This window comes from Rattus norvegicus, chromosome 5 (assembly GCF_036323735.1).
Source record: "Rattus norvegicus strain BN/NHsdMcwi chromosome 5, GRCr8, whole genome shotgun sequence".
Taxonomy (NCBI): Eukaryota; Metazoa; Chordata; class Mammalia; order Rodentia; family Muridae; genus Rattus; species Rattus norvegicus.
Window position 1 is genome coordinate 101,807,501 of NC_086023.1, and position 26,730 is coordinate 101,834,230.

Below are 26,730 nucleotides of genomic sequence, written 5' to 3' on the forward strand. Positions count from 1 at the left end.
TTTTTTTTAATACATAACTTAAGAGCCTGGAGAGTTTTAACTCGAGTCCAGTCTCTAAACAAGGAATATTCTTGTTTACTTTAAAAATGGAAACAACATACAGTTCCATTATAATTGTTAAAAAGTTAGCTTTACAAACATGGGAACTTTAATTTAAAAAAAAATTCTTAACAAAACTATACAGTGTACAAATTACTGTCTACAAGGTAGGCGGTTCATTAAGAAGACCACGTTCTTCTTGCTAATTGCAGCTTCACAGACTCATTCACACTCTTTATAATGGAGCTGCCCACCCGAACATCACCCGGTAACTATATTGCTATACTTAAGGTTTGCCACGTCTTTATGTACAGTCTCCTTCACTGCCTCTCAGGTTTCTGTTCCCCCTTAGGCAAGTCTCGACTGCTCACGTCACTCTGGGGAAAACACACTTCAGAGGCACTGGGAGTGGTGGGCTGCAAAGCAAATACAACACAGGCTGGACAGTGCCTTGAGCTGGTGGCTGGAGACACCACCCCCTACAGATGCCCTTGGGTGATCTTCACCATCCTGAAGCTCTGCAGTCTGGGTAAGGAAGGGGCGTGCAAGACCTGCAAAAGTGGGGCCCTTCGTCAGAATATACTTCCTGGTTTAAAAAAAAAATAGAAGGCTAAAAGTGGATTTGAGATTTTCTATAGTAGTGCTTTTTTAATAAGTTTATCTCAAAGAAAAGAAAAATTGATCTAGGTTTAAAAAAAAAAAAAAAAGGAACACTTGCCCTAGGCCTCTGTACCCAAGAGGAAGGCAGGGTTGCCCACAGTGTGCCATGAATTGTTCATTCACTGGTGACAAGGAGAGGGGACTGCCTGGAAAGAATGCTGTGTCATGTAGGGTCACACTCTTCAGCAAATAGGTCAGAAATACACCAAGAGCTTGGCTGAGAGGATCTGTTATCTGCACAGCTGATATCGCAGACATGGCTAGACTTTCTTGGAACCTGCATCCTAGCATCCGACTGTGCTATCCAGCACGTGGACATGAAACTGAATGGACTGGTCAGGTACAATTCTCAGGCCTCTGAGCACTGGTCTAAAGTACTCACGATTAAACGATCTGCTATGCATACACTTGACAGTTCATTTACTAGGGCATGGCCTGGGGTGGGGGTCAAGAAGGCTTCTTGGCAGCTGACTGTGTATGTCACTAATTCTGAAAGATCTCCTTGGAGTAATGGATACACTCAACAGGACCAGGTGAAAGTGAGGGGAAGACAAAATAAAACTGGTTTCCATTCACCTCTAGTCCTCAGGGGAAACTAATTCAAATATATACTTGAAGTACCACCCCTTCACAAGAAGTTCCTCCCATCATTATCAAACACGCTTAAATTCATCCACAGGAAAATCAGTTGCTTAAAACTCTACATTTCCCTCTGCTCTACTTCTCAGTTTACAAGGGCAGGTAGAATAAAAGGACTGGCTTATTTTTGTTCCTTAAAAACTGAACTTTGATTTTAATCTATCGGTCCAAATACATTCAAGAAGAGCAACCTTCTGTCTGGTCAACCTTCTGGATGCCAAAAAACAAAATCCTAAGTGCAATGCCATCCATTTGAAGTAGTAAGTCACAGGAACAACATATCTGTCATTAACAAAATGGAGGAGCGCTAGGAAGGGGCAGGGGTGCTCTCCCTCCAGATGGGCGAATGCGTTTGGTAGAAGGAAGCGTATTCCTGTGTTAAACTCAAAAGTGTGAAACAGCCAACATCTGCTATGTGGGCACTTCAAGAAATGTCTTTGCCAAAGATGAGACAGGCTCACTTTCCACTGTGGTTTCGGAACTTTCAGGAAAAACTATCGACAACAACTAAAATAAGACAGGGCAGTTCTTCTAAGTCTGCCTCTAGGAGGCTTCGCTGTGCTGTGCTTGCTTTTTCTTCCTGGTTTCTTAGATTGAAAACCAGAAATGAGTTCAGCTTGCACCCCAGGGGGGAAAGTGGGGGCAGGGGGAGGGGAACCTGTCTAAGTTGAAGTTTGTCACAGTAGGCAGAACAGTCGCTTTGCAGCCCAGACCTATCTCAGGGTACAGTGCTTCACAGCTACACTGTAAAGGGTTAAAAATCCTCCCACCCACCCCGGAATATATATATATTTATATATGTATATTAAAAAAAATCCCCTGTCCATCTCTCAGTACACAAAAGGACCTCATCACACTGCAAAAATAGCAGTACCCACTTTGGTCAATTAAAACAAACAAACAAATAAACAAACAAACAAAAAAAGCATACATTATTTCTTTTTAAATCTGTGTACTTACCTATAATAACCAATACAGCTAAAAGCACTACCTACATAGGCAAAACTTGGTATTGCATAATTCGTATAAATTTGAAACCCCTCCCCCCAAATATTAATTGGAAGATGAAAAACATGAAAGGTTAATAGAAAAAACACCAAAATACTGAAAATATTGCTGGTCGATTACAATTTTTAAGCGGCAACTATACACAGCCATGATATGCTTTATAAATGTGAGATAAAGGTGTAACTGTCTAAAAAATCCATGATGTCACACATTTTTCTTCGTCTGGAGTACAAAATATTTTGTCATAAAAATGGTAAAGATTTAAAACGATAATAAATGCAGCAAAACAAGTGTAGTGATGTCACTTTTGTGGATTTTTTTTTTTTGTCTTTTGTTTTTTAGATTTCAAGGCAAGGCACGTAATGTGGACATTATATCTTCGTGCAAATTAGGATTACTGGAAAGAGTACTTTTTAATTAAAATTTTAAGAGACATAGAGGCAACATGTGTCTGCCCATGCACACTATAGATCTGTCATTACGAGAAATGTGTTGAACAAGGCTAATGTCCGAAAGCACCATGCATGTTCCCAGCACCCTGATGGCACTTCTCTGAAGAGCGTGTTTTCCTATTCTATGCCCTGGCGTTCCCAGCCTGTACACTGGAAGCTTTACCCTTGTGACATGGATTAACCTGCCTCTTTGTCTCTACTATGCAGATTGTATAGAACCATTTGTACACCCTATGGGTTCTTGATGCAACCAGTAATTTTAAATAAATAATTCGACCTCTGAGGAGGCTGCAGCTAAGCCAACCTAAGTGCTGTGTTTTCAATATTTTTTTTTATTTTTTATTTTTTTCTGTTCAAGCACATGATTTGTCTTGATTTAATGCCTTTTTAAGTGCCCTCAAAAACTGAGGGGAAAATAAATTCACTCAAAATTATTTTAAATTCTTTTTAATCCCCTCAATTTAGAGTCCAAGGGCTGAAGGACTTATAATCATGATTCCCCTTTAGATATAAATTTATAAATTGCACTTGCCTCTGTTAAGTGTTTCTTTTGTGGGGAAAATATTATATTAATTTTTACTGTTGCATGCAGAGGTAACCCTTTACCCACCTAGAGGCATTTCTTCCATAGAGCCTTTGAGTTCAAACCATTTTTTCCCTAGTTTTCTTTTTTTTTCCTTTTTAAGATTTTCAAACTGGGTTACACACTGGAAAAGGCTGGGTTAAGGGCCAAAATTTAATAAATCTGTACGGATAACTAAAGGCTACAGAGATTTTTATATATATATATATATAATTTTTTTTAACTTTTAGAAATCAGAGTGCTTATAAAATGGCTGGCTCATGGCTCTGTCCCCAGCCCCTCTGACGCCGCCTCCTAGCCTTCGTTGTTGAGATAACCAGGAATAGTGACTCCATGCGTAAACAACAAGAATACTAACCAAGAAAACTAGCTTATCATGCAAATATTAAGGCATCTAGAAAGTCAGTTAAAATATATTGTCATAGAGACAGAACATCTATTTCCCAGCGGACTTCATGGAACAAAGGCTACGGTGCAGGGGCTGCAGTCTAGCATCGGTGAGATGTCATTGACCCTTTCCTGTCACTACAGTCTCAACCTTAAGGGAATTAGTGACCGGAAGTGCTGCAATGCTGGTCTAGCGTCTTCTTTCTTCAGTTTCTCTCCTTTCTCCCTGTTGTCCAGTCTTCCTCTTTTCTTTTGTTGGGTGTTTTTCCCCTAATTTTCTTACACTATGGTTGTGTTTCTTTCCCCTCAGTTGCTTGTCTCCGCTTGAAGGAAAGGTTCTCCAATTATGTTCAAACCATAATTTTGGACATTTGCCGGTAAGATGGGTGTCCTATTTGACACTTGAAAAGGAACCAAGCTAGCCCAGGTACCAGGACTGTTGAGAGGAAAAGGAAAAAAAAAAAAAGAAAGAAAGAAAGAAAAAAGAAGACAATGTTAAAATCTCTAGCCATAGCATAAATATAAATTCTAAATGCATAAAATTACAATTATTATATTTTTAACTCTTTAAACCAAAATTGTAATAAAATGTAATAATTAATAGCATGTATTGACATTGCTAAATTATATATTGTACATATATACACATAACTCCTAAATTATATACATTATACAGATGTAATATATATGATCACTTGCTTCCATGAAAAGACTTAACTACGATGCAGAAAAACATGAAATAAACTACATTCACAATTGCTGAACTCCAGCTAATTAAGGATTTTTTTTTCAAATATCTGACCCATTTCAATGTTCTAAATGCAGTATGAGTTTCATTGTTCAAACAAAGGAAACGAAATGCAGAAATTGGTAGGGACGCTACACTACTGTAGTTTGCTAGATACATTAGTTGTGTCCAGTCTTTAACTCACAAGACATTCCGGGTAAGATGGGTTTATGTGCCTATTGGGTCACAAACATTTAAAAACGTAACAAAATACACATTCTTTTTTCTCACATGAGAAAATAATACACTTTCAGGCACATCCATATATAGTGAAATATCTTATTATTATACATAACTGAAGAGTTTTAGACAACCAAATGGATGTCTATCCTGGACCACACAGAGCCCACTGGGGAGGGTGCAGCATGGGGGCTGTCTGCTGTTTTCCTGCTTGCCTTTATAAGCTCCTCAGATAAACCAAAGACTTCCTTTCAATTCACTTTTCCTCAATTGGCTCGCATCGGGGGCCTGGGCATTCCCAGACTTTACCACCAGGAATGATGGCACATTTGGGATGCAGTCATGGAGATAGAAAAGAGAAGGGGAGTAGCCTAAGCCAGCAGCACTGTCTCTCACCAGTCAGCTGTGGATCAGCCTATATTGGCCTTGGGATTTAAAAACAAGTTTGAAAAAAAAAAATTCTCTAGTTGCTCCTGGCATAATTTCTCATAAAAGAATCATATGGAGAAAAGGAGTGCCAGATCTACAGCACCACAAAACACCCCACCCCAGACATTTTGGGGTATGCCTAATGCATTGTTTATATTGATACTCGACTTGGAGCTAATGTTAGCCACATAGCAGCTGCATCACTCCACTGAGGAAGCATCACACAGACACTTCTGTCCCTAGTTTAGCAATAGTCTGGCAGGGCATCTGCTCCACGTTTTACATTTTATTTAGTATTCTCTACTGTTGGACCCATAGGTGAGACGGACACTGTTGTAGTTAGGAATCTAGACCTGCCTTTCTGTCCACGTTTGGCTCTTAAAGGCATAAAAAGCAGAATGGCAATTAATACAAAGAAGCACTTTTAGATTTCAAAAACCCAAACATACGTTTTTTGGTTTTTTTTTTTTTTTTTTTACTCTGAAGACACCTCAATATATAACATGGTTCATTTCTACATGTCTCGGTACGTACTGCTCAGCAGTGCAGCAAGAGAAAAGAAACCAGTGACTGCTTTTTCTCAGTGGATTTTACGATTAGATGACCAGATCAAGAGCAGCAAAATCCGGTTCTCACTTTGCTAATCATTTAAGTTAGTACATGGTTTAGCATGTGGCAGATGAGTTACAGAGTTTTGGACACTAAATCACTGGCTTCAATCACACTGAGATGTTTTTAAAAGGTGTTGACCTTGATTACCTTTATTTATGAATACAGCCATCCGAATATCTCTGAATTTAAAATTGAGATGCTCCGTACTAAGTTTATGCAGAAGAATAACACACACCAATTTACAAGTCTTCCTTAGTTATTGAATTACCCCAATTCTAAAGAGTGCATATTTTTACTGAAATCTTTTCTAAGAGACTTGACTGTTTTTCACATCTTTCTCTCTTCCTACACACATCTTCAGAATTATTTCTGTAGTTTGTAGCATTGACTGGGAACAAAGTTACATAATGTACCAAGAAACTTATTTTCACCTCAACTGTGCTTCATGGCACTCTGTACATAGTCCTACTACAGCCATTTAGTACTTCATATCCAAATCATCTGTTATCTGCAATTATCTTACTGACTGAGAGGTGAACACTACAGTGGGGGAAAATGGCCCAGCCTTATCTATCCTTATAGAGTCTGGCCATAGTTGATACTATTTCTTAACGATAAGGGAAATTACAAAATAATCATCTATTATTGTAAAGTAAGACGTATGTGTCAAAAGCAAAACGTGTAGGTCAACAGGTAAACCCTGGCAGTAAAACACAGCGTCAACAACAAGCAAGCTGTCCCGTGAAATCAAGAAGAATCCCCAAGGAGAGCAGCTTCACAGTGATCTTGAGATTGCGTGCTTTGGGGACATGTATTAACGAATGAAAAATAAAGGTGGCTCCGGGAAGGACAAACCTACCAAATGCTTAAGAGACAGGGTAAGAGTCCGGGATAAATGGCCGCTCATCACAAGGAAGACTCAGGCTGTAGAGTGTGTACCAAACTGAATGTGTAGTTAACCTAACCCCCGGCCTACATGACGGCCATACAGATACTGCAGAGTGTAGCACATTTGTTGGTCCTGTTTACAAATCTTTAGGGCAGGAAAAGTCTCAAACATGACTACTACGCGATCTCATATGTGAGTTTTACGAGCCTCTTATCACCAAATATAGGTTAATTCAGAATTATAAGGAACATTCTTTACAGCTTTGACAGCAGTTCCCTTGAGGGTGGAAGAGGGGTCCTGGTAAAAGTAACAATGTTAAATGTTAAACCAAACTAGATCACTGAATTGAAAAACACCCCTACATGTTCACAGTTCTTCACTGAGAATGCATAAGCACCACGCATGTGACTCCCTAATACAAGTGAATATCAACATCTGACATACGTAAACATATGTAAATCTGGTACATAGAAAATATATCTTGGTCTTCATTCATGGTGGAGTGAAAATTGTATGAATTATTGTATGTTCAAATTTTTAGTCGATACTTTGACTAGTAAGAGTTTTGAAATATAACTAAAGGGATTTCTAAAACCTTCCAAGATAGCAATATGGGTCTCTAAGCTGTGTTTATTGTGTAGTCATTAGATTTTTGTCAAATCACCTGCAGACAAACTGAAAAAATCTTACTCAAATCTGACAACATATATCTAGAAAACATTTACTACACATAACCACTAAAAACCAAAGAAAAGGATACAACTATGAAAATCAGAATCAAAAAACTCAAAAGATTTTGTCAGCATCAGAAAACAAAATACAGCTCATCCCAATGGCATTTATTATGAGATATCACATGAAAACACATGAGAGCTAAATCCAATTTCCAGAAACAAAATGTTGGCTATCTTGGAAAACATATGCACTTTACTGGGACGACCTGCGCAACCGACTCTCCCCAAGAGGGAAGACACAAGCAATTGTTTTGACTTAGGGGATTCATTCCACACTGTGGTCTCATCTTTGTTAAAGAAACTTATCAAATTATTTACAGAAGACTTTCAGGGAACAGGAAAGACACTGAATTAGAAACGATACAGAGGTATGAAGGACTCGATTCACAGAATTAGCACAATGGCAGACACTGTAGATGATAATCCTGCAGTGAACGTAAGATGCCGTCTTTGGTGTCTCGTCTATGAACTCCTGAAATGGCCATCATCATCCTCTCATGTGCAAAGACACTAAGGCAAATCTCTCCCACGTAGTCCCCAGATACTAACTCATCTGTTTGTGTCCCGTGGCCATTACACTATGCAACATTGCTTTCTGACAAAGTCAGGTGTCCGTTCAACCTTGGAAAGAACTTTTGGGATGGAACTTTATTAAGGTAAATGTATTTGCTTCAGGAGGCAATGAATTCACCATATGCCACATAAACTATATCATAACCTAGCCAATGTTGACATGGGGACTTGTGTACTGAGTGAGTAAGTGGTTTGTCAGAGGCAACAACCTCAAATTCTCTAGATCTCTCTTCTTAGGAAGCAAAAAGTAGTTCCCAGATAACACTACAGAGAACATTATGAGGGAAAGTGGTTTGAAACTCTCAAGAAAGTTGAGATGCATTTAGTAATACAGCAAAAGGGTTTGGTAGATTTTATGCATAGTCCAACCATGACTTTAAAACTCACTCTATGTCTACTTCTTACTCTGGGTAAACCATAGTTTTTCCACTAACAGAGTGAATAGATTCTTTATCTCTCAATGAAGGAGAACAAAACTGCAGTGAGTGCCAAAAGAACATCTGTTGGTCATTAAAAAATAAATAAATAAATAAATTCATCCTGTGACAGTGGCTTCAAGGCCAAAAGTGATTGGTGCTTTGGCTTTTAACTCAATTACCAACCAGAACTACAGGGTGTCAAGTAAACATAGATGAAGTCATTCAGTTGAAGCAGGAACCAAAGTAAAATACTTCACCTACGAAAGTCAGGTAGTAAAACAGTGAGAGGTACTGGAAGAATGGCTCAGTCCGTGCAGCTACGAATCGGTGCTCATTTCATAATGAATTAGGCATTCCAATATGTTAGGTCATATAATGTCAACATTCTAATTATATTAATACTTTCCAGGGGAATCATACTATTGGCCATTCAGATTAACACACTGCTTTTCCTTCAAGGAATATAGGTACTCTTTTAAGAAACTTGAGCAACACTAGGTAATACAGCGCAAAGATTTGGTAAGTTTATACAAAGTCTGCTGTATAGTTAAGGTAGCCATATCTTTAATAGATTGACGAGAGCATGAAGACCACAGAAAATGGTAATTTAGAAAAATTTGCTTTCAATTACTTTGCACTAGTTTCAACTTTATTAATAAATTACTAACATGCTGGTTTTGATATCTCTTCCAAAACATGTAGGAAGGTATTTCCTCTGCTAAAGAAAAAAAATATCTGAAACAATTAGGCTCAGGCATGTTAGTTAAGTCTAGGTATACTACTATGTTGCATTTGAACTAATTGCTTGCTTTCTGGTGAAGAACTCATATCAGTGGACAGAATAAATAGGCAAGCTTCAGGTTGAATCTATTAATATATTAGAGCAAAGACGACAGCGTCTGATCAATAGCACTCACAGAGCATGAGTAATTTGCTATACCCTGGTCTGTGTGATTGACCTACCTTAGACTTTTCATCCTAATGGCAAACATTCATGCCTAGTTTATGGAGGAGGAGACTGAAGCCTGAACTCTTGCCCAACTGTACACAGAAGCAGCCCAGGCAGCAGAAGCCCAGGTCTTAGCCACAGGATTAGAGTCCTGGAATCTAAATGCTTCCCGGTACTCTTTACTTTAGCTTTCTCTGTGAAAAACATTTCAACTTCATGTCCCTGTATTTCTACTGCAGGTGAATTTTACATGCCATCCCATGGTGTATCAGGTGAATTTTACATGCCATCCCATGGTGTATCAGGTGAATTTTACATGCCATCCCATGGTGTATCAGGTGAATTTTACATGCCATCCCATGGTGTATCAGGTGAATTTTACATGCCATCCCATGGTGTATCAGGTGAATTTTACATGCCATCCCATGGTGTATCAGGTGAATTTTACATGCCATCCCATGGTGTATCAGGTGAATTTTACATGCCATCCAATGGTGTACAGCTGACACTTGCATCCATTAGAACTCCCGAACAAGAATAATTCTTGAGTCCAATGTCCACATTCGTAACTGTGATTTATTTATGCAACGCTAGCTGTTTTCCAGCTGACAGTAATACCATCTTTGTTTAATGTATGTGCAGATGTGGATGTATGACTGTAATTTGCTTTCGAGCCCCCTTTTACCAGGGGCCAAAGTGAAAGTGAAATATACTGCGTGCTGTATACAGGTCCTGGATTTCTTTGATTTATTTTTCCCATTTTTAATGATTGTTATCACCATCCGAATGATCCTATTTGCATGCAAGATGATTTCTAATGATGATAACTATTTGTAATAGTCTACACCAGAAAGATCCCCAGCTAGCTCTTACCTGCTTTGCAAAGGACCCCAGGGGGCTCTCTGGGAAACACCAAATATCATAAACTGCAGGTGGCTTGTAGAATGAGTCTAACTGCAAGCAATAGCACTTCATAGTAATGAAAGAGAAATGTATTTATTTCTTAACTAAGTAGGTAAATGGCCTTTTTTATTGTTAATCCTTGGGGAGCCACACTTAGGAAAATAACATCAAACGGAGGTTGTCAAACCTCGCTGGTTTATATTCGACTGTTTCAGATGGCTTTGCTTCTGGGCTATGCTGGATTGAAGGTTCACTTTCACATGCACAAGTGAAAGTATTTTCCAAGTTTTTTTTTTTTTTTTGTTCTTTTTTTTCGGAGCTGGGGACCGAACCCAGGGCCTTGAGCTTCCTAGGCAAGCGCTCTACCACTGAGCTAAATCCCCAACCCCAGTTTTTTTTTTTTTTTTTAAAGATATCATATATTAGAGAAGTTCTTAATCTGAGAGAGACTTCACAGAATATTGCCTTCACACGCGAACACTGCAGCTGTACAGGAACCTAGATCATCGCCACCCTCTGTTCTTCTACTAGGGAGGTCTACACATGAGGCTAGAAGGCCCTCCAACAAGGGAACCTGGGCACTTAAAAAGTCACAACATTTACTCGCTTACAACAGTTAAATGTAGATAGGATTTAAGAGGAAATTCTTCCCCTCAATCAGCAAATTAAAAGCATATTTTAAAAGCAATTTGATTTGATCTTGCTCATATTTTAGAGCTATAAACCTATGGTAGAAAATAATGAAGATTATTAATTATAGGACATACACGTGTATATATATATATATATATACACACACACACACACACACACTTATGAAGCTATGGGATGTTATTGCCAATTAAAAATATAAAGACACGGGGTTGGGGATTTAGCTCAGTGGTAGAGAGCTTGCCTAGCAAGCGCAAGGCCCTGGGTTTGGTCCCCAGCTCCAAAAAAACGAAAAGGAAAAAAAAAATATAAAGACACACAGGCCAACTGTAGTCATTTCCGTCCGTCCTCCCATACCATGGCATAGGGAAGCCCACATGTTGATTCTCAGCCTTCCTCTGGTCTGTATTCCTCTCCACCCCTGGGCTTCTTTTCAATGCTATTGTTACAAGGGTTACTGCTCCTCTTATTTGCATAAGTGATTCTTCAACTACAGACATTTCCCTGCAAAAAAAAAAAAAAAAAAAAAAAAAAAAAAAGTCCTCCGAAATAGTGCCTTTCACACAGAGGATCGCCAAAGGCATATTAAGTGAAAGAGAGTTGGTATAACAGCCAGGAGACTTTCTCACAAATGATTTCTCTTAAAAAGCAAACACTAGTATTATCTGTACAGTTTTGCTTCTAAAGGAGAGGACTTGTTTACAACAGAATTCTGAAGAGTAAGATGAAAAGAAGTTAAGAATTGTATTTAGGATGTTGGGCCTTTCACTGTGTTCGCATATGCAGGGAACTCCTACAATGAAGTAAATGAGGGAGAGAAAACTCACTTTCTATACTTTCTGATATGCTACAGAAATATTATTATTATTCACTATGTGGAAATTCAACAGGCTTTTGCCTTTACTTCTGTAACATTTCCTATAACATATATTCATTTCTAAGCTCTATTATTTAAATGCGACCCAATTCCCAATATACCTATTTCCAGCTCCTAGGTCACAACAATGAAGTAATGTGTGGGCTGCAATGGAGCTGACTTCCTCAGCAGAGAATGTGCGTGTTTACACGGTGCTTTGCATAAACCATCTTCAAACAAGGTCAGCATTTAGCACACTTCCTTTAGCTGCAAAGGGTTAACCAGTAAGGTTTGCATTTGAGAATGTTCTGAATCCTGCTCCTCCCTCTCTGGCTCTGCTGCCAAAAACCATCTGACAGGAAACGGAAGATTAAGTTTGTCCTACCTAGGCGAACAAAGACTGCTCTGAACAGGCTACCACTTTACTGCAGAGGGGGAACTTTTCTAATCCCACTGGCATCTGCAGTGCTGCTCTGAAAATAACATGGAGAAAGTTGTTCTCTTTCCTCTAACATCTTGTCCCTGGATCATCTCGTTTTGGTCACACTGTCCATCCAGAAAGGTTGACGGCAAAGCTCCAGACATAATCATGTGGAAAATGGACATTATTGATTCCTATGGCCCATTGTTCCCCCATGCTAAGTCCCTGAAGTTCAAGTTCAATCTGGAATTACATCATGTCTGGTTTCTCCTGGTTACCAGACGGCTTGAGACGTGACCACAGCTACAGAAAAAACAAACAGCCTTCTTCACGCTTCGGCTCCCCTATCGATTCAAACGTAAACTTTTTTTCTTTCTCTCAAGTATGCTTCAAGTATGGAGCATGGTTAATTTAGAGATTAAGCTCCAAATTAGATTATCTAATGGCATCTTAATGGAGTGCTGACCCATTTCCTGTGGGATGGCAGCATGCAAGTCTGGCTGGAATACAATTAATTTCTTAGGAAGTGTTCTGAAGAGTTTGTCTAGATAAAAAAGGAAACGTCCAGTTGGACAAATCTTTCTTTACAAATGGAGAAAGGTAGGTGAAAATTACACAGCTCTCAATGGCCAGATCGGGAGACACTGTGTGTTTGTTAAAAGCCATTTCGGATAATTTTAATAAAATGCTAACAACTTTAGGTTTTCTCTCCTGACAGGTGTCAAGTGACACTGATAAGAAGAGAAAGTCACTGCTTTCAAGAGACTGTTCAAAGTAACAGCAGCTAACCTGTTACCAAACACTGCCCTGCGCACCTTCCGATCTTGTCATTTTCAGCCTTGAACCAAAGACTCACCTATTTCTGTTAGTCCGGAGCAGTGCAAGGGCCCCAGAATGAGGACAAAAATCTGAACACTTTAGAGCTAACAGCTGAAAAGAAGATTCGGAGATGGAAATCTAGCTCTCCCCAGGAACTGCAGGGACAACCCAGCTGCCGGGACTGCAGGTTTGTGTCAGAATAAGAAATCCGGAGCAGAAGACTGAACCCGCAGTGAATGTGATTGTTGGGGGGAGGGCGGTAATGGGGAGAGGATGGGGAGGGGAACACCCATAAGGAAGGGGAGGGGGATGTTGGCCCCGGGAACCGGGAAAGGGAATAACATTCGAAATGTAAATAAGAAATATTCAAGTTAATAAAGAAAAAATGAAAAAGAAAAAAAAAAAAAGAAATCCTGAGCAGGAAATGCTAACCTAGGAGATGTGCAGAGATGGTCCCAATAATACTGATGTAAAAAGTAACTTAATTCTATAGGAACAGGACTGTGCACACACATGCCACTTATCTGTGTACGTAAACATACATATGTGAATGCAGGTTGCAACCTACTGAAAACTCTCCGTAAGTTTTTGGATTTTGGTCTTTTGAAAGAGAACATACATTTTATAAAGAAAGCAGTGTTTCACAATAACTACTGAGCATGAAATGCACACGGCTGCCCCTGCGCTTTACCCTCCTCCTGACCAGTCAGATCCAAATAACCTTTACTGGCTGCTAAACTTCTCTTGGGAAATCAAGCAACTCTCTGGAATTGCAGTAATAAACGACAATTTCTTACAAAAACATGTGTAAAGTAATGACAGGATGAAGCATTCAACTGAGAGGGGAACTGGGAACACACGTAACATGGTAACATGGAAAACCACTGGTAAAAGTCTCTTTGCCGTTCACTTGTGGCATAAGCAGGAAAAAACCTTCCAATTATTTCAGTAAAATCTTCATTTATTCATTATTCCAGGGGCTGAGCAAATGGTTTGTGTAAACATGGCCTTCAGTAACACGCTCCTGTTTACTTTAGCCATCTGAAGGCTTCTTCTGTTTATATAAGCCATCGGACACATACAACCACCCACTTCACCCAAAGGGGTGAAGGGCGAGGAGGGAAAATGAAACGATAAATCCAGTTTCTCTTTAGCATAAATCACCCATCCAGGGTTTTAAAGTAACTTCTGCTTATGTTACTCTTAGATTGTCCTTTAGCTTTCTTTTACACTCAATTACACTGGCCCTGGATCTGAAAGTGCAAGCAAGAGTCAGGCTAGGGGCTAAAGAGAGCAAGTGATGGCTCTCTGTTTGCACCCACAAAACTCACTTGTGCAAAAACAACAGGGCTTGAGCATGGAGGAGGACAAAGGACAAACACTGCAGTGCCCGGCTGGAGCGATCCAGCCCCTGTCAACCTCCTAGAAGGTGAAGCCACCTGTGTGGAAGCAGACCTCCAGCTTTTGACTGTCTACCCTAGCAACTAAGCGTTTGCTTAGCAGGAAATTCCACTTAGCGCATACACACACACACACACACACACACACACACACACACACACACACAGAGAGAGAGAGAGAGAGAGAGAGAGAGAGAGAGAGAGAGAGAGAGAGAGAAGGAGGGAGGGAGGGAGAGGGAGAGGGAGGGAGAGGGAGGGAGAGGGAGGGAGAGAGGGAGAGAGAGGGAGAGAGAGGGAGAGAGAGGGAGAGAGAGGGAGAGAGAGGGAGAGGGAGAGGGAGAGGGAGAGAGAGAGAGAGAGAGAGAGAGAGAGGGAGAGAGAGAGGGAGAGGGAGAGAGAGGAAGAGAGAGGGAGAGAGGGAGAGAGACTGGCTCATTAATGCTAAGGTCAAAGCAAGAAAGGTCCTGCAGATTGTAACCTAGGAGGAACCTAAGAGTCATTTGGTGCCAGAGGGAGTTTCTGAGCTGGGGTTGGATGTGGCAAGCAGATCTCTAGCTCACACAGGATGCACACAGCTCCCTGCCATTTTCAGCCCTCCAAAGAAGTTGCATCTGGCAGGGAAGCACGTGGAGATGGTAACTGGCCCAGGCAGGAAAGAAAGCAGAGAGGACAAACCAGGCGGCAACACACCCAATTCCAACAAAAGAAAACAGATCCAAATATGTGCTTTTCTCTGGCCTTCCTATCTAAGCAGTGGCTCTCAGCCTTCCTAACGCTGTGACCCTTTTATGCAGCTCCTCATGTTGTGGTGGCCCCAACCATAAAATTACCTTCATTGCTGCTTCATAACTTTAAGTTTGCTACTGTCACTACAGTAATTGTAATGTGAATATCTGATATACAGGATATCTGGGGGTTGGGTATTTGGCTCAGTGGTAGAGCACTTACCTAGGAAGCGCAAGGTCCTGGGTTCGGTCCCCAGCCCCGAAAAAAAAAAAAGAAAAGAAAAGAAAAAAAAAAGATATCTGATATGCAACCCCCAAAGGGGATTGTGATCTACAGTCTCCATGATCATACGTGTGAGTGTGTGTGTGTGTGTGTGTGTGTGTGTGTGTGTATAAAACAACAAAAATCAAAGAAAAAGAGGCTATCAACGAGAGTAGGGGAGCATGGGGGATTGGAGAGTTTCTAGCTGGAGGGAGGAAAGGAAGGGAGGAAAGTGATCTAGTTTTATTTTAATTAAAAACATAATCAACAACAACCGCAACCAAAACAATGAGTAGTTACCACAACAAGCATGAACTGTGTCCTGTTCTTTATCTGCATCTACCATATCAAAGCTCAGTCATTCAAGCCTCTGGCCGAACAATCTTTATCTACCATATCAAAGCTCAGGAAAGAAAGCAGAGAGGACAAACCAGGCGGCAACGCACCCGAGTGTTTCAAGTCATTCAAGTCTCTGGTTGAACAAATCTATCTTTCCCTAATATTGTCAAACTACTGAGACGACTGTGCCGTTGGTTGTCCCGACCTCTCTTGAAAGTGACAGTGGTACAGGCAGTTAGGATTTTCTTCTTAGTGTTCTATCAAGAAATGAAAACCCACCAAGTCTTAAAACAACTTCAGGGCACCATGTATTAATCATGTGTAGACCACATTTCCTCAAACTTAAGAGACTCACCTGCCTCAGCCTCCTATGCTAGGACTAAAGGCATGCTCCACCATACCCTGCAGTCATGTCTGTCTTTGAAAATGGTAGCAAAGCAAAGCAGATTGCTGTCTCGCCTGCACATGTTTATTTTGAACTGTGATACGCAGATTCAGAGAGCTGTGAGTGTGACTAGCACAGGACTTAAGACAGCCCACCCTTGCTCCTGACTCTGAATCCCTACAGAATGTATACACACACCTGAAACACCAACCATGTGCCTTTTTGAAATGTGGCAGGAAGAACAGAGGCTACCCAAAGAGAACTCCTGGGCTTTGTTGGTCAGTCAGACCTTCTCATAGGCTTATTCCACTGAACCAAAGAAAGATTAGTATCCTCAGAGACTCGGGATAAATGAAGTCAATAAACTCAGGCAGTGCCCCCCTCGCTGATTCACTATGATCTGAAGCTGGTTGCCCACATCAACTCTCTTGATGAGAAAGGGAGCGTCAGGATGAACCAATGTTTTTGCAAGGACTGTTAGTGACTCTGGTCATTCTTCCCCATATGTGGGCTATCTTTTCTTTTGGGGTATATCAATCTCTGATTCCAGAACTACTCAGACCAAATCATCCAAACCACATCACGTTGGTTTCAATGTATTTCAAAGACACTATCCTATTCTAAATTAAGTAAAGACCTATCAGTAATCTACCCACTACAAAGTTCTGACAGCCAGAATCAGATTTAGAAAGATGAGTATCTTCCATCTAATTTGCTGTCCTTGTGAACATGGGCTATTCTGGTGATAGGCAAAGCATGGAGTATAGGATTGTTACTTAATAAACTAGTGTAAACATTGTGTTATCAAATGTAATTAAATTAACTTTAAATAGCTTACTAATTCAGACTCAAGCCACTTTCATTCATTTTAATTAAGCATCATTCATTAATCATTGAGACTGTTTAAGTCAAGTTTATCTTTCATTTATAAGTATACATTATATGGGTTTTTCTGTACTAATATATGCTTCTTGGGGAAGAACAATAGATTTTTTAAAAAGATGATATTATTACCTATATATAAATGGGGAAAGTCATATTGTAATAACTTAAATTAACTAAAGTTAATGCTAAATTAACTAATGGGTACAGGGCTGCAGAGGGATGAGCAGTTAAAAGCACCACTTGTTGCTCTTGTTGGGGACTGCGGTTCAGTTCCCAGCACCCACCTGATGGTTCACGACCATTCCCTACCTCTAGTTCCAAAGATTCAAACGCCCTCTTCTGACATCTGCAGGCACCAAGCGTGTGCATGGCACACAACACACACACACATGCAGGCAAAACACATGTAAGAGGGATAAATATAATTTTAAATTCAAACAAAAAAAAGAAAACGCAGATAGGCGTCTTAGGTTTTATCTGAGAAATGGAAACATTTGACTCCTCAAGCCCACAGCAGGTTCCATCACCACCCGCTGTGGAATGAAGAATCACCTTCATATCTGACACACCTGGACAACTGGTTTCACACAAACACTAAAATCAGGCAATAACAATCAGAGTGAGGATAAAAACTATGTTGGCTCTATTGTGAGGGGACTCGAGGATTACCTTACTCCCTGTGTTCAGGGTGATGTTTTAATATATATTGTACCACAAATTATTTATTTGACACAAGCTGCTCTGAAAAGATAACAACTACCTTACAAGTACTTCTTAAAATCAAAACATAAATTATTAAAACTAATTTCAAAGAATTTTCTCAGCCAATCTAATAAAGTCATTTACATCAGTACGTAATCAGAAATGAAAACTATTTAAATTTTCTTTTTTAACTACAGAGTCGTCTTTCCACTCCAAAATTTACTGGTGCTGTGAATGACAGCTAAGTTGACTGACTTAAAATTTTTCTTCTAGTCTTTCCCCCACTGGAAGATGAATAAATGATATAAAAAGGACTTAGAGTTAGCAGGAGCAGAAAGAGTTGAAATAAGAAAATGCATATTATATAGAAAAACCAATGTTTTATCCCCAGGTAGCAGAAAAATCTCGCCTAAAGCTATGATTTCATTTCTAGGCCCTTAAATCTAAATGTCAAATTCCACTCCTCCAACTCCCACCAAAAATGTTATAAATTGTCCCAAACGTTTGACAGTATTGAGAAATTCCAATGATAGTTTACAGATGCCAGAGTCCCAGATTCATTTGATGCTGCATTGAAACAGGAATTAAACAGAGGGAGAGGGAAACGGGGATGATGAAGCCAAACAACTAAAGCTTTAACATATTTTCTGCACAGCTAATTAAAAACAAACACTCTAGGTCATGTAATTTTTAAGTGTTTAAGTGTAGGGTTGGAAATAATTAAAATGTTACCTTTGCCAAGTAATTCCCAATGTATCCTCACTGGTACTGGGGTATAAATGCCTGCCGTTTTGATTCATGGTCCAGTCACAAATCCTCAGCTGTCAATTGAAACCTAGCAGTCAGATATGATCGAGCAGTACTACAGTTTTTAGTATTTAAATGAACACATGCAAACTAGTACTGAACATGGCATTACTCTTACTTTCCCAAGAGGCAACTTAAAAGAAAACAAACAGAATCAAAAAACAAAACAAACAAACAAAAAAAATGAAAAATAAAACAAAACAAAACAAAAAATATTACTCTGTAAAGCAAAATTTTCAGACTTTTCCTTAGGCACAAAAAGTTATTGCAATATGCTCCTCTATTAATTAAAGCATACAGAGAAACGAGTGCTTAGAACATAACAATTAGCCAGCATTAGAATATAAATCAAGCTGAAATAAAAGAAAACGTTAATAATGTTCAATAGAGAGATTATTTTAGAAAGGAAATAAAAATGCATTTTTTCTATGCGACATACCAAATCATCTGTGCAAAGGGAAATAATCAATATCTGTAAAGCATGCAGTTTGCAAAACAGGACACATGCAGTTTAGAGGAGAAAGTCCCCACCCTGTGTCCACCCTGACAGGTAGAGAAGCTGGATGGCTTCCCATTTTCCATGTTAATAACTGCATTTCTCCTAAAGTGGCATTGTTCAGAAAGAGTCAAAAATGAGCTTGAGTTGTATGTAAAAGTCAGAGTCATGACACTGTAAATACTTCCCTGCACTTGAAGAAGGTGGAGAAGGCACTGAACAGGACCGGAGACAAATTCTCCCTAGATCTGCACATTGGCCCCACTCTTCAGGATGCTTCTTGGTAACCCTATCCAGTTCTGTTTGGCTAACAGCTGCCCTACAGTGCTAGCAGATTTATTGAGAAGATATATTGCTTATTTTTATGCTTAAGAAAGTAAACTTATCTGGCGTTGCAGGGGTGGGAGGAGTGGTGAGGGCGGGGAATGGACAAAGTAGAAGATCATGTTTTTTAACCTCCGGAAAGGCAGGTTATAAATAACCACCTCTCACATAGAAAGAGGTGCCTTGCTGAAAGCAATACCCTGGCTTGTCCCTCTTTCCCTCTTCTGTGGTCGTTTCTAGATGGCGACTGCAGCCAAAAAGCCTTTAAACTTAAGACAAATTGCTTCAACCCCGTCCTGAAAACACGGTACTCTAAAATGTGGACTATTCCCCGTCAGACTCCAGTTTCGGCAGAGCCTAAGAGAGAGATCCTGAGGTTTCAGGATGATGGCTCTTGTTCTGAAAATGAATTCTGCAATTCTGAAGGGGTCTTTAAAATACTTAGATATTTAAAGTAACGATAGTTTTATAAAGAACTGGAAAAAAGTTCTACCCAAGGGGATGACGGGGGGGGGGGGGGGGCAGGGGAGGAGAGACAGAGACAGACAGAGCGAGAGCGAGCGAGCGAGCGAGAGAGAGAGAGAGAGAGAGAGAGAGAGAGAGACAGACAGACAGACAGACAGAGAGAGAGAGACAGAGGGGGGTACAGAGAGCTGGGTGGGTGGGGTTTGCTTAGCTCAACGCTACAAAGAAGTAATAACAGAAAATAAATACAATAAAAAGTTGGTATTCAGTAAACAGGCCATAATTTGTATAAAGGAGAAAATTTATACTTATTCATTTTTAAACAGGTGACATATTTCTGCTGTTTCAAAAAATAAAATGTGTTTAGTCTATAGTGTATGAGAAGCAATTTTGTGAGACTTGTTTTTGAGGGACACTATTGGCAGGGGTGGACACACAGAACCTCACTATGAAGCTCTGGCTGGCCTTGAACATGTCCTCAACCTTCCGAGGACTAGGATTACTGGCCTATTCCGTGGTGAAGGGTTTGGGTTATTTCCTGGTTTGTTTGTTTGTTTGTTTGTTTGTTTTTCAAATTTTCTGAGTGGGCCTTCCAAACAGAAATTCAATGTGCTAGCCTATGCTGTTTATCTTCAGAAATAAGTGGGGCACATTTCAAAATATGAGCTTTGAAAGAGAACGACATGACCCGTTTGAGTTCACCTGGTGCCGCTCGCTCACTGATCCATTTACCGGTGAATGCCAGTGCTGAGTAAGGTCAGCATTTCAAAAAGCAGGATGTATGTTCGGGCACACAACATCCCATCCTGCTAATGACTACAACAGGCTAATGTCTAGGGGACTCTGCTCTCTCAGAAAGCTGGTAATTCCACACAAATCCTTAAGATTCTGAGTGCCACTCACAGGCTATCTCAGAAAAGGCTGAGAGACTACTACCGTCTTTCTGGAAGGATCCTTATGTAAATTGGCTAGTTACATGCAGATTGCTTTTTTCTATAACCACTTCTAAAAATTTCAAGTGGGCAATCTTTGGCCTCATCCTGAACATTTAAAAATCAACATTTTTCTTTCTTTCTTTCTTTCTTTTTGAGTTTCTTTCCTAAATATACTTTCAAAGATGCTAAACCTAACTAGTTACTTCCATTTATCACTTATGTATATATGCATATATACATATTCATGCATATAGACACGTCTTAAAGTTATATTTTCTCTAAAGCAGAAAAGATGTTTACATACGTACAAAATGACCAAAGACTATATTTAACAATAACTTAGTGGCAAAGAAGTTGGCAAGATACTAATAAATATTGAATTAACTTTCGTTCATTAACTAAAATTATAAAGTAAAATTTGAATAGATTTGTCCATATTATGGGCCAGCAGTGTGTACACGTTCAAGGTGTCTGAGAAAGACAATTGTGCCAGCTTGTATGTTAGCAGTCTTTCGATCCAAGTTATTCCTTAAGCAATAACATTTCTTTCTCGCTCTTCTTTAAATTACCTTTGTTATTAAACTATCTTTCAACTGATAAACTAGCCAATAAAGTAAAGATCTAAAGGGTGTAGGTAAGGGAAACAGTTAAATAGCTGAGGTAAACAACAGCAGTTAAATAGCTGAGGTAAACATCAGCTGTTACTATGAGAGAGTTCTCTGACAGGCGTGTCTAAGAAAGTCAGGCTCATAAGTATCTTGTTTAACCACGACACTCTTTGACCAGGCAAATTCAGAACAGATTTTTTAATACTGAAAGACTCAAACTAAATATATTTAAGCTTCTTTAGGAGAACATGTGAAATATTTCATTATGATTAAAGATGCTAAGCATAATTTTCTCTTTAAGCTTTAAAGAGATTTTAAGTAATAAGCAATAACCATTTTAAAATTTTGAGTGGCGACAGTCTAGCTCAGTGGTTTTCAACCCGTAGGGTGTAAGCCCTTTGGGGTTCAAAGTACCCTTTTATAGGGGTTGCATATCAGATATCCTGCATATCATATACTTATATCGTATTCACAACAGTAGCAGAATTACAGTTGAAGCAGCAATGAAATAATGTTAAGGTTGGGGATCTCCATATGCGAAGAACTGTACTAAAGCGTTAGGAAGCACTGGGATGCTGCGATCCACTGGCCTAGCCATTGATTGTTCTCAGTGCTAGAAAATTCAACTGTCAATCACTTCTAATCAAGTTTTCAATTTGAATTTTAACTGGTACAGAAACATACACCTTCCATCTCGATTACATTTTCAAAAGCTCAAAACTCCTGTAAGTGTGAGCTTTCTGAGTATTTTACTTGGCAATGTGAGAGGTGGTCTCCTAGCGCATAGCAGTCAAGCTTAAAAGACCGCGTGCAGCCAAGCTTAGAAGCTCAGTCTGTTAGTGCCATGTGACTGTGCAGAGGGGGGGCTGGTTCCAATTCTTACACTCGGAAAGTCAGACTTAATAATACGCACATCTGTACAGAATACACAGCCACATGCTGTTTTACTTATTTAATTTATATGTACCTACCAAAATAAAAGAAGACTTTCTATAAAGCCATATGTTAAATCCATTGTGCCCAGTAATTCAAAAAGAAGTAAGAAATGAAAGAAACAGGGCCACCCCACAAAGTAATGGGTACAGGGATAGGGGTCAAATGAAAAGTATTGCAAACTACTAAGAAAGAGGTGAAGATGAAGACGTCCCTACATATGTTCTCAGACTAGAGTTCCTCCTTTTGAAGGGAAACTTTGTACCTGGCACAATTCAGATGCAAATGTGTCAAAAAGAAAAAAAAAAAAGACAGAAAAGAAACCATCTGGTTTCTTTCAAATATCTGCACAAGGAGGCTGGGGTGTAGCTCAGTCCGGAGGGTACTGGCCCAGGATATACAGTCCTAGGTTTGGTCCTTGGTCCTCAGCACCACAGAAAACCAAGGATGCTGGTACATGCTTATACTTCTAGCACTTGGGAGGCAGAAGCAGGAGGATCAGAAGTTCTGGGCCATCTGCTATCATATAGTGAGCCCAGAACCAGGTGGGAATCTCAATTGATTAAGTAATTAAAATGAAAAATGTGCATAAGCGGGAAACACCTAGCGGAAATACTTTAGATGCTACACTCAAATTAAGTACACTAAGTCGCTGATGCCATCCAGAATCAATATGGCCTTAAATTCAAGGTTGTATACTCAGATGATGGCCCTTCGTGGTTATTCATGGGGACTTTGGTTAGTAAACGTATAGCAATTTGGGGGGGAAAATTAAAGTAAGAAAAATGACCAGCTTTGCCACATTCACCTAACAGGCAATGTGCTAACAGTCATCCATGATGGCGAATGAGAGTTCTCAACTAACCCACTAAACCATTAAATGTGAAACTGAGTAACCAACATGAACAAGTTTACCTTGTCACTTTATTTTAAGTTTACAAAACACTCCAGGGGGATACCCTGAATTGTATGTTATGTGTTCTATTGAGTTTCCCCACTTCTCCTGATGGCTCAGGGTAGCAGACTGGGGGAGGGGAGCAATGGAAATGTATAAAAAGGAGCATCATTTGAGTGTCTGTGATTTCCACTCATTGACTGGATGGGTAACGTTTTCCTCTGTTACTATGAACTACTTGCTGTGGAGTAACTGGAAGGGACTGTGGATGGATGCTGTGGAATGTTAATGAGCAAGGACAATGATCATGAGGAAACTGTCACGAAATAAAATCAAGACCATCCTGGTACCCAAAAGTCACCGTGACAATTTCTGAAGCCATGTTTCTTGATACTTCACAGAATAAAGTTAAATGGGCATGAATAGTCCACGAACATAATCAAAATCACTGACTATAAGTCACATGTTAAAGAGTTGGAAAATAAGGGATCCTTTCTTTGAATAGAAGCTACTCATGCCTATAACATTTAAGATATTTGGGAATGTTAGAGGCTAGACCCTTTCCCCTTTTAAGACTTGTCCAAATTCAGACATACCTGTTCCCATCGGAGGGCAAAGGCCAAAGTCCTGACTCCTAAACCTGTGTTCTTAGCACACTACCATGCCTGTCCTGTCCCTACCCCACCATGCCTGTCACTGCCCCACCCAACCATGCTGTCATTGTCTCTTGCCTATCCGGAGCTTCATGTGCAGCTCAAATAGTTTGTAAATATAATCTTTAGAATTTTCCTACTGAGAGCTTTTCATTTCAGGAAAGAAGATAATTTCTGTGTTTTTGTTGATTGAAATATAAGACTGAATTAAAAATAATTTTATTTTGACATTAACTCAAATACTATATATAGAGCCTTGTCTTTGGTAACTAGGAAAAGTAAATAAAAGAATAAATAATAAAAGACAGCCAGAAGATGAAAGAATTCTTTTTCAATTTCAAAACTCGCCCCAAAGCTAAACATTTGCATAGCCATCAGTTTGACTCAAACTTCCTTTAGATATGTTTCCTTTTCAGCAGGCACATTCGAAGAGTAACCTCTTACCATTTACATACCTACCCAGAAGTCATGTGATAGGCCTTTGCGTCATGCTGTCAATTATGATAACAGTCGCACTAAGAATGGCCTATGTTGATAGCCTGCTTCCTGGCTCTACCGAGAAGCCTGTGGATAGTCCACGTGTGTCCGTTTTCAACTGCTTGCTTCTAATGACTGACTTGTCAATGGGTTTTTTTGTTGTTTTTGTTTCTGTTTTTTTTTTTTTTTTTTTTTTTTTTTTTTTTTTATGGTCTAAGTTTTGGCTTTGGCTTTGTCATTTGCCAGGACAAAATTACAACAGGATTTCACTTCATGTCTTAGCTTTTTTTTTTTTTTTTTTTTAAAAGAAGAAATCCTAAGGAAGCAATTTCTTTAAAAGCTATTTTGTGTAACAGAAATCTTTAGTGTAATGAAGAGTGCTTCCAAATTCCAAATTTCCAAGTGCAACCCAGAAAGTGTTGAAAATATTTCAGCATAACTAGTTGATAACTGGACTTGAAGTAACAGTGTTCCATGGCCACATTGGAGACGTAACCGCTGAAGCTCAAGCACCAGTAAAATCCACAGTGACAAGGCACTCAGCCAGTGGCTCCAGTCACACATAGCACAGCCAGCCAGGACATCCTTTTGAGACTGAGAGCAAGCCTTACTTCTTACAAGTAGGAGCTTCCTTGATTGTCTTATTAAAGGAAGGGCAAAGCAGCTCCCTGCTCAGTCTACCTACAATCTCCAGTGAGTGTCAAGGTCTGTGTGTAACTCATTGACTGGTCTCTTATAGCTGTATGGTAGGGTCTCTTACAGCTACACAGGAAGTGTTTTAGCTGCAAACTTTTAGTTTCAATCTACAATAAATCTTGTCAAACTGTCATGGTATTGATGTGTGTTACTAAGGTTTCTGCTGTGAAAGCAACCTTCCACTGAACTGTAAGCTATATTATTTTAAATTACTAAAGTTCCTATTATAGCAAACAAATTATGAAGCTTTAACTGACTTTCCTCATCATACCCATTTATATTAACATTGTTTAACCTGACTTATAAAATAATGCCCATTCCTTCTAAGCGAAATCTAACACTCTGCTAGAGGGTTCCCATTTCCTCAGGGGATAGAATTTGGGAGATAGCGTTAAGTCACTGTCAACAGGAAGGAATGTGTACAGAGTGCATGCAAGGCAGGAAGCAGGACTTCTACACAGGGAAGTCAGAGAAGGTGTGTTCAACATTCGAAAAGTGTTCCAAACCAAGACAAAGTATTTGGCAGCACAGAGCAGAGGCCAGTTTGCTAAAGCAGGACCCCAGAGTTCTTCAAGCCACCGAGCGCACTGTCTTCCAACAGAAAAGTTAAAGCAGAAAGAAGCTCTAGGAGAAACAGTTCTGGTTTGGATTTCTCTTACACTGCTGGCGAATCCAGTAAGCCAGCCAGTGATCCCAAAGACAGACCAGTGCCAGGCCTCACTGTGCCCAAGGCAGTGACATGCCATAAAGGCGAGTCCTGATCATCTAAATGAGCTGAGGGTGCTCTTCACAGGGAGGGTTGTTGTTAATGACAAGCTAGCAGCAGCTCTACAGGACCTTCCTGAAACGCTTTCTGGAATTAACTGACTTCTATTTTTTTTTTTTTAATTCAAGTGAGATACTGTATTTATATGATAGGTGAAATTTCAACATCGGAAGGAAAAAACCCACAAAAACTAATATTTCAAGGTAGTTAGGAACTGGCAATCGTCAGAAATAATCATTGTTAAAAGGAGCTTGCCGATGGGTAACGACTAATAACTGGGTAACAAGCAACTAACCATAAAAGCACGGGCTTTACTCCTTGAATCTGCCAATATGGATGTACTTTAGTATTTTACATTTCGATTTAAATGTCAGCGTGAGCGTGCGCTAGGAACAGCTACAGTGAGAGCTCTTCCGCAATGTCATCTTGTGGGAAGGTTGCTTGAAGACAGTCAAAAACATTCGACAATCTTAAATTTATTGTTAGCTCTAATTTATGTAAGCTATATTAAAGTTCTTTTCTAAGGGAGAAAATGGCAGGCAACAATGCACATCGATACTTTTCATAAGCTGAAAGGATAAATCTCTATAAAGCAATCCACGGGAACTGAAGAATGTACCTGGTGACAATATTTATTTTTAAAGGGTCATGTATATTAAAGGTTATGGGGAATGTTTAAAAGAGCTCCCTCGGCCTAAAGCTACTGCCTTTCTAATTTTGAATTTCTCCTAGCTAATATAAAATGATTGATCACTTTTATTTCATGGACCCCTTCATTTTCCTTTGCATTCATCACGGAGAGCTTTAAGCCAAACGCATTTAGGAGCTGCCCTTAGAAGAGTGGTCTCGTCTAAATCTTCGTAAAGTAATGGGAGGACACAGTAAATCAATCTCGTTTCTGCTGGAGGAAGAATAACCTTTACTGAAGTCATTTAAACTATTTTGCTCTCTCCATTCCAGTACAATGACTATAGAGCTTCATCCCTA

The 26,730-nt window shown here is 39.6% G+C and overlaps 1 protein-coding gene across 14 annotated transcripts in view; it reads right to left on the reverse strand.

Annotated features, from left to right (window-relative positions):
* Nfib (nuclear factor I/B) overlaps window positions 1–26,730 on the reverse strand; it is a 215,451-nt gene that overhangs the window by 2,333 nt on the left and 186,388 nt on the right. For 7 of the 14 annotated variants that reach the window (XM_039109355.2, XM_006238335.5, NM_001398938.1 and 4 more), the window contains 2 exons: window positions 18,421–18,509; window positions 1–4,204 (listed from right to left, as the gene is read on the reverse strand). The exon at window positions 1–4,204 is cut by the window's left edge and continues 2,333 nt beyond it. In XM_039109355.2, coding sequence (XP_038965283.1) covers window positions 4,075–4,204; window positions 18,421–18,509 — 219 coding nt within the window. In that variant the 3' untranslated portion in view covers window positions 1–4,074. The remainder of the gene's footprint in view (window positions 4,205–18,420; window positions 18,510–26,730) is intronic. The other 7 variants (XM_063287247.1, NM_001398939.1, NM_031566.2 and 4 more) reach the window with 1 other exon arrangement.